The 9,236-nt window shown below is 45.8% G+C and overlaps 1 protein-coding gene across 1 annotated transcript in view; it reads left to right on the forward strand.

The window, feature by feature from the left end:
• Positions 1-9,236, forward strand: part of KCNJ6 (potassium voltage-gated channel subfamily J member 6) — a 267,077-nt gene that overhangs the window by 195,137 nt on the left and 62,704 nt on the right. Inside the window, exon 3 of the mRNA XM_003800658.1 lies at positions 5,048-5,968. Coding sequence (XP_003800706.1) covers positions 5,048-5,968 — 921 coding nt within the window. The remainder of the gene's footprint in view (positions 1-5,047; positions 5,969-9,236) is intronic.

Genomic DNA, 9,236 nt, shown 5'->3' on the forward strand with positions numbered 1-9,236 from the left:
TCCTTTGCCCATTTCCAAATGGTTTCTTTGGGTTTTGTTACTTTTCAGGAGCTCTTTATATATTCTGGATATCAATCCCTTTCCAGATATATAATTAGCAAATATTTTCTCCTGTTCTATCGGTGGTAGGTGATTTTTTTTATTAAATCATAGCTGTATACATGAATGCATTTATGGGGTACAATGTGCTGATTCCATATACAATTTGGAATGCTTACATCAGACTGGTTAACTGGAACAAATTCTTCTTAGTAAAGTCTCTCAAGAATGGAAGAAAAAGTATCCAGTGTACTCAGTACTATTATGAAACCAATATATAATCTCCCATACTTCCATATGAAAGATAAAACACAACTATAGCCCAAGAGGAAAGGGGGAAGAGCGGGGAGAGGGGAGAGGAAGGGGGAGGTTGGAAGGAGGATGGGTAATGCTGGGACCACACCTATGGTAGGTGATTTTTGATGAGGCCGTAACCATGTTTTTGTGTTGCTAAGGTACTGCCCTAAGGACTGAAACTTGATTAAACCTGACAGAAAGGTGGCATCCAGGCCTTTCCTGCAGCTCTCAGTGACAGCCCCTCCCAGGCCCCAGGCCACCAGGCTCCCTCCTTTCTCCAGTCCAGTGGGCTGGTCACAGGAACTGGGGACTCCATTTCCCTCCAGGCCCCGCCCCTGCAGTGGCCTCACACTTGAATGCATTGTGTTTCTCACAGTTCCTTCCTGTTAAGACTCCCCCAGGAGGACCCTGTGGAGTTTAGTTATAATTGTCTTGGATTCAGTCAAGCAAATGTCTCAGTTTCTAAAGCACCAGATATGTGATGGGACACCTTCAGAGCAAGTGATTTATCATTACAATTCTCTCTTTGTGTGATAAATTTCTTAAATCGGATATCAGGAGAGTGTTTTCAACGTGATATTTGAGAATTCCTGGGGGTTTTTTCTGGTTATAAAAGTAATATAAATTCATTCTACAAAAACTGGAAAAATAGAATGTTTAAGAAGAAAATTCCAAGCACCCCCACCCCCCACACACACTGGAACTTGCCCTCAACACCTTAGTGTATTTCCTTCCAAGGTTTAATTTCACAGGTGCAGGTGAGAAGAACCACGTTTTTCTCAGGTTTTCACCAAGACGTTAAAAAGTCTCAGAGTGCTCTTTGAATGTTTTCTTAGATAATAGCTGCTTCCCCATACAATTCTTGTATAACTTGAAATGTAGTGACATTCCATCAGGAGATCATCCACCCTGGCCCAGGGCAGCCTTCCCGGTGACACTGGCTAACATGCCACAGGACTGCTCCACCCAAATGGAGACCCAGCCCCTTCCAGCTGTGCTTCTGTCACTCATTATTATTTCTTCCAGGTCAGATTTCAACACTAGGCTACATGGGTCATTGCGAAGGTTCTGAGATCTACAAAAATCCAGGAACATAAAATCTGTGTAGACAGAAACAAATGAAGCCCTCCCAGCAGCACCAATAAGCTGAGCGAGCTGGAACTTGCCCGCTGACTCAGAAGGGGCACTGTTGACCCTGTCCCTGGAAAGTGAAATAATGGACCTTCACAGTCTGTCTCAAAGCTCTCCCAGCGACCTGTGTATTTTGCACCTTGCATTCTGTGCAAATTGATCATTTGTCTAAAAGTGAAAGAAGCAAAAGAGAAAGAGGGAAAAAAATCACGCCTGACCTTTAGGCTGGCTCACATGTGCTCTAAGCCAAAAGCCAGAAAAGCAGCTCTCAAGTTGAGTAAATCATTAACTTCTCGGAGTGATTCCCCGATCTGAGGGTGGCTTCTCCCCTCCTATCCCTGGTGGTAAGAAGTTACTGGTGTCCTGGCCTGCGCAGGTACTGGGGAAATGTCCACTTCCCCTGCCACATCCACAGCTTCCCCAGGGCCAAAGCAGCTCAGGTCCCTGCTCAAGTCACACCTGGGATTCTAAGAAACCAGGAAATGCTAGAAGGCATGTCAGCGTTCCCCTCCAGCACCCCCCTCGGCCCCCTCACCCTGCGGGGATGGGGGATGGAGGGTGGGAGGATTGAGGGGGGCCAAGGCACCGCTCACAACTCAGACCTGGAGTGGCCCTTTCCCCTCTTCCAGCCTCCCCTGCCATTACTCTAGACAGAAATGTGAGGCTCTGGCCCCCTGTTGCCCCTGCCACAGAGCCTGCCCACCCCCCACTGTCTCCTCCGGGCTGACTGTGCCTTTCCAGGTGCCTAGGAAGTCTCTCTCATCTCCTAGTTCTCTCACAGTTCATTCCCTTGGCTTTTTTGGTTCCTCCAGCCCCAGGCCTATTCCTCCACAGCTGCTATGAGGTGGGGCCCAGCCTTGCCTCCCCACTTTCTGGGGGATGCACCGAGCCTGCACCCCTGGCTTTGCCTACCAGATGCCTGGATTTCTTCATTTTTAATTTTTTTGTTTTTAATTTAATATGCACAGAAGTAGCGTATCACTTACACTTCTCCCCTAACACCAAACACCAACATTCGGGTGTCCGTGGGCTAATTCCTCATGAATACCCCAGCCAGGGTCAGCCCTCACTTCCTCTGAGCCCCCTCTGCTTGCCCCATAGCCAGACCCCTGCTTACTCTTCTGCCTGCTTCTGGGTGTCATCTATTTCTGCCCATAAAATTAAGAGTTGAGGCTTAATCTGATAGCAGAGATAGAATATATAACTGGACAAACAGTAATTTGTGTCTCATTTCTAGACATGATGGCTCCACCACTGACTCGGGACCCAGGGCAGGGGCAAAGGCACAAGAGGGGCACATCCGCTATTTAGGGCCTTGACCAAGATGGGCACACCCCACCTGACGCACACCAGGACTCTTTCACCGTGGCCACCCTTTGGTACAGAAAGACAAGGGCCCAGGGTGGCTTTGCACAGTCAGGCAGCCTACCCACAGCCAAGGCAGGAACATACACTAAGTCTGCGGTGCCTTTGCAAGGCTCTGCAGACGAAGTCTCACCAGCCAGGCGGGTCTGAGCACAGACATCGCCCCACATGGACGTGTGTTTACCAACATTCACTCAGGGCAAAAGCAGCAGTGAGAGCTCAGACTTCATACTCCAGACTAAGAGCATCTGCTGTGCAGTGAACTGGCGGTCAACAGGACAACACCTCTGTCCTCCTTCTGTGCCCCACCCCACCTCCAGCCAGCCCCACCTCAGCACCTCTCTCTTCAACTCCTATCCTGGGATCTGTCCTAGGAAGGGAGAAAAGAAAAGTTTCCGACTTCAAATGAAGGGCTAATGAGAACAATAATCTGATAGGCAAACTTGCTAAACCAAAGAGCAAGCTCTGTAGACAAGATGCCATCTCTTCTTTGGGCTGAAACAGAATGAAAATACATCTATGGGATTGATTTTTAAGACAACTAACCGACCATGGGCAAGGTTAGTCCAAAAGTCAAGTTGGTGGCACTCAGTTAAGTAGACAGCCCCATCCCCAGCTATTTCTCATTCAGATAAATTGTTTTTTAAGAGATGGGGTCTTGCTATGTTGCCCAGGCTGATCTCAAATTCCTGGCAGTACACAATCCTCCTGCCTTGGCCTCCTGAAGAGCTGGGATTATAAGTATAAGCCATCATCCCATGCAGCCTTATTCAGATAAATAAAGTTTTTTCAACAGATTGCATTTCCTCTTTAACCCAGGGAAAAACACAGATGAAACGCATGGCAGAGTCAAAAGACACAGAATGGAAGCCTGGGGGAAGAAACTTCCTGTGAAACTTTTAGAAAACTTGAAAACTATCAGCAAAACAAATAATTTCACAGGTTTACATGCCATGAATAGCAGAATCAGTTCCAAAATTCCCTTCACACTCAGATTTTAGGACAGCTTTCCTGCTGCATGGGTAACTAACGGGGGGTCCCAACCCACTAGTCATGAAGGCCACGCGAAAGAAAATGACCACACGCCAAAACTACAGATGTTAAATGTTGGAGCAGAAACCAAGTCAATTTTGGAAACACAGAGAAAGCGAAAGGACATTTATTCACACTTTTTAAAACCATGTAATTGAATCAACCATCAGAGTACAATGTGTGCATTCTTACCAACAGATACCAGAAATATCATTTTTTAATCCTGAAATTTGACCAACAACGTAAAGGGCTTATTCAAAATTAATCCCCTAAATATGAAAGGACTAACAAGGGAACAATTTACTATAAAGAAATATTTATTGCATGGCTGTTTCATTTGGGCATGTATCACATGTGGTTTTGTTTAATCTTATGACAACCCTGTGAGTCAGGTGTCATGATCATTTTGTTAATGAGGAAACCGAGGCTCACAAATTTGGATGTGAGTCAGTTCAGACTGTCATAACAGAATATTAGACTGGGGATCTTGAACAACGCACTTAAAATTCTGGAGACTGGAAGTCCAGGATTGCAGTATCCATAGGGTTGATTTCTGGTGAGGCCTCTCTCCTTGCCTTGCAGACAGCCACCTTCCCACTATGTTCTCTGTGCACACATCCCTGGCGTCTCTTCCTCTTAAAAGGACACCAGTCATTCTAGACTATGGCTATATATTTATGACTGCATTTAACCTTTAAGTATCTCCTTAAAGGCCCTAGCAACAAATGCAGTCATAATGGGGGTTGAGGATTCTACATACAGATTTTAGTGGAGCCCTCAATTGCCAAGTGGTAGAACCAAAACTGTCCAAATCCAAAGATATCTTCTTTATTCAGAGCTCCCTGCCTCTCCCATGCCACAGCATCTCAGAGGGAGTAGGGAGGCATCCTTCCATAAGAGCTGACTCAGTAGAACTTGCTGGCAGGGAGTCCATTTCTCAGCAATGAGCTTCTTCCTGGCAGGCAGGGTGGTGAGTACTTACACAAGCTAGACTGAAAAGCACAGACATCTAAGTCAATCAGAGGCCTACCCAGAAGCACCAAATGCAAATGGATTTGTCTGTTCTGTCCGTAGCTACACAAATGACATTTGGTCTTACAATCCTATGCAAAGTGTGCACTGCCACTATTTTCAAAGAGCCAGCATTTCATTGAGTTTTCTTTTCTTTTCTCCAAACCACCAGCTAACGTCCTGGAGGGCGACTCCATGGATCAGGATGTCGAGAGCCCTGTGGCCATTCACCAGCCAAAGTTGCCTAAGCAAGCCAGGGATGACCTGCCAAGACACATCAGCCGAGACCGGACCAAAAGGAAAATCCAGAGATACGTGCGGAAAGATGGGAAGTGCAACGTCCATCACGGCAACGTGAGGGAGACCTATCGCTACTTGACCGACATCTTCACCACCCTAGTGGACCTAAAGTGGAGATTCAACCTGCTGATCTTCGTCATGGTTTACACAGTGACATGGCTCTTTTTTGGAATGATCTGGTGGTTAATTGCATACATACGAGGAGACATGGACCACATAGAGGACCCCTCATGGACTCCCTGTGTTACCAACCTCAATGGGTTCGTCTCTGCTTTTTTATTCTCAATAGAGACAGAAACCACCATTGGTTATGGCTACCGGGTCATCACAGACAAGTGTCCGGAGGGAATTATTCTCCTCTTAATCCAATCTGTGTTGGGATCCATTGTCAATGCATTCATGGTGGGATGCATGTTTGTAAAAATATCTCAACCTAAGAAGAGGGCAGAGACCCTGGTCTTTTCCACCCATGCAGTGATCTCCATGCGGGATGGGAAACTGTGCCTGATGTTCCGGGTGGGGGACCTTAGGAATTCCCACATCGTGGAGGCTTCCATCAGAGCCAAGCTAATCAAATCCAAACAGACTTCAGAGGGGGAGTTCATACCCCTGAACCAGACAGATATCAACGTAGGGTATTACACAGGGGATGACCGTCTGTTTCTGGTGTCACCGCTGATCATTAGCCATGAAATTAATCAACAGAGTCCTTTCTGGGAGATCTCCAAGGCCCAGCTGCCCAAAGAGGAACTGGAAATTGTAGTCATCCTAGAAGGAATGGTGGAAGCCACAGGTAAGATATGTCCCATCTGGGGATTTCTGTGGGGTAGATGTTCATTTTAAACTAGATCTGATATCCTTATTTACTACAAGAAACACAGTACTGAATGTCCCTCACTATTGGTGATATCCCCTTGCTTCATGAAACAGTATTCCTCTGTGTCCTATAACCTCAAGTATATCCATCAAGAAGCCTAACCATTTTGCTTTTTAAAGCCCTTTGGAAAATAAACTAATGAACAGTGAAAAATGACCACATAATATATTTTAAATTTCAACTATTTCTTAAATTAAAATTTGATCTGTTTCTAAAGCACTTTTAAATGGCTTTAAACATTGCTAATTTAAATACGTGAGGTTGTTTATTACCAAGTGCAGAGGAAGAAGTTAAGCCTTTCAAAGGAAGCCTGACAAACTGCTTTAATAAAAATGCAATTTCACCCATTCTTTGGGAGTCATCTGCAAGACCCATCACAATGGGTTTTTTCTTGGTATCAAGTGAGCATCTAGTATTTCTCTCCACCCTACCCCCCAATCCTCAGCAGACATGCTGCTAAAGACCCAGTAAGTAACTCTAAATCGGTGGTTCTCAACCTTCCTAATGCATGCAGTTCCTACTTCATGAAGTAGCAACGAAAATAATTTTATGGTTGGGGGTCACCACTACATGAGGAACTGTATTAAAGGGTCAGGCATTAGGAAGGTTGAGAACCACTGCTCTAGATGAAAAGAAGAAAATTGAAGATTCATTCATGCTCACCCATTGGCTCTTCTGCCCTTCTGCTGTTAATGGCTAATCATTGGTGTGTTTGAGGGAGGATGACCCATTCCCAAAATTGAGAAAATGGTCTATTTCTATTGTACTTTTCACTAATATCTGAACGTCACGTTATACATCCCAATAGCAACGCAGCTTCTGCTCATACTTACCTGTAACGTCCCCAAAGAGCCATCAACTCTGACTCAAGCTATCGCAGAGCCTCACAGGATATGTATAAACTGGAACCCTGAGTCAGTAATTCTTCTACCGTTCTTCTGAGTTCTTGCTTTTAGCCTTAGGATCCTCTTTTGTGACACAATCTGTCCCTCTGCGCCTTTAAGTCTTCAACTTAAGGTCCAGGTGTGCTTCTATTATCTGAAAATTCATAACTGACAGGTGGGGCCCCCATTCTTCATCAACCTGTAGCCAGGGACCTAATTCAGGTCGTCCCTTCCGGAGGAAAGTCCTCAGACCCATGTTGCACCCAACAGGCAAGGTCACAGCCCCCAACAGCGGTGGCGCAAACGTCTGCGATAAGTTGCTTAAATATGGAAAACAGTGAAATGCGAGCAAGGGGCTTTATGTGCAGCTGAGTGATGTGAGTGCCTGCTTCACACAGAATAAAAGGCTAATCGCAACACTTATAAAATGACAAAATAACTATTGTGATGTACAAAATACATAAGTCCTGGTGCGTATGGGGCTATCTGTACCCTGAGCCTGATTGGGGGCATACTAGTGAGGCGCAGTTGTGTGGAGAACAGAAGAGGGACGGACCACAGTTCTGGCGGGAGCTCTGCCACTGCCCAGACCAGAGCCTTCTCCTAACTCAGCTGAGCACGGGGACTCTGGCTCCCCCTAGTGGTGGCCGCTGAGGTGCAGCCTCTGGCCCGGGAAAGTGACCACTCTCAAAGAGGTTTCCATACTGAATTCTCACTACAAATTTTCCCTAAGAGGAGGACATGGGGGAAAGCAGCAAAACACACTGGATAAGTCCCCCGTGGTTACTCATGATAATATGATCTTCAAATTGCAGGGGCTAACCTTTGTGCCCCCTCAAAACAAAGCCCAATCTCAAAAAATAAATTAATCTGCAATAAACAAATTATCTTTGTGAATTCTCCCAGGGGCAGACTCTGTCTTTCTGATGACAGCTCATAATGAGTGGGCTTTCCAAAGGAAGAAACATCATTTTCTGGTAATTAACAATGATACTTGCCTCTGAGCACTTAGCAGTATTTCCATGGCTTTTTGAGAGAAAATCAGGTAATTACCAGCAAATATAATCAAAATCCTCACCCCTCTCCTTGGGGAAAGGCAACTACTATTAACTTACACTCCCCCAAAAAAGTCTTCTAATTTCTGGAAAGTGGGGAGGGGGGGTATTCTAGAAAGTTCTGGAGGTATCTGGAAGCTGGACGGGTCTTGGTCTTTTCCTCATGAGGTTTGTATAACTCAGTCTGATCTCTTAAACTTCAGCAGGATATATTTTCTTTGTGAATGAAATGCACAATTGAGATTTATGGACATTAACCAGGCCCTTTGCTGAGGTGAAGGGGTTGGTAAGGCTTCAGTGTATCAAATCCACAGGGAAAAAATGTGGACCAAATGCACAGAGGAAAATAAATTCACAAGAATATAACTCTTCATTATAGTGCTGGACTGGCAATCAGGAGCCCTGAAAACATCAAGCTGATACCAAACAGCTCCTGCCATATCCTCTGTGCTCGTTACTTCTTTCAAAAACGTCTCAGTTGATCTTAAACTTCTATGTTCAAAGGCCTTGATTAGCAGGGTTCCTTCAAGGATGAGTGCCACCCAGGATGCAACCTTGACACTGTGCCCTCTTCCTGTCTCATACATCCTGGGCACACAGTGATCCCAATATGGAATCTTTTGGAATCCTAAGTTGTCCTTCAGGGAGCTGGCTACCTGGGTCCTTCAGCCTGCTGAGCGCTCAGGCCTAGCGCGGACCAGAGGGTGCTCTGCAGATGCAGTGAATTCCAACGCCGGCTGCACTGCAGAGCTGACTTCCATTTTTAGGAATGGAAGTGGGCCCCTGGAAAGCTGGGAGTGAGCCCATCTTCTACCCCTGAGGGACCTCGTCCAAGATGGGCTCTCTCCCATAAAGAACAGGCCCACCTCTTTCAGGGGTGGCTCTGGCCTGGTCCTACCTGAAGTCAGAAAGATGTGCCAGGTGACCTTTCAAGAACCTTCCAGTCATGTGGTTCTATTTTTGAAAATGAATCAAACCCTGGAAAATTCTGACACCAGCCACCCAGACATCTAGGAGTTGGCCGCGTCTCATCTGCAAATGTATTTTTAAAGGGGGCCGTTTATGTTCCTGACACATGGGCAATTTTGAGATAGTGATGTTTACAGAAGGTTTCATAGCTACGTAAACAAACATGCTCAGCAGCTGTGGCGAATGTGCATTAAAATAGTAAAGCATTCATATAGACTGTTATTTATAGAGGGCAAATGGGCCTCGAGGCAAGATGACAGCCACACAGCGCTGGGC

Source organism: Otolemur garnettii, unplaced genomic scaffold, assembly GCF_000181295.1.
Source record: "Otolemur garnettii isolate 467f Iridium unplaced genomic scaffold, OtoGar3 scaffold00180, whole genome shotgun sequence".
In the NCBI taxonomy this organism is placed as follows: Eukaryota; Metazoa; Chordata; class Mammalia; order Primates; family Galagidae; genus Otolemur; species Otolemur garnettii.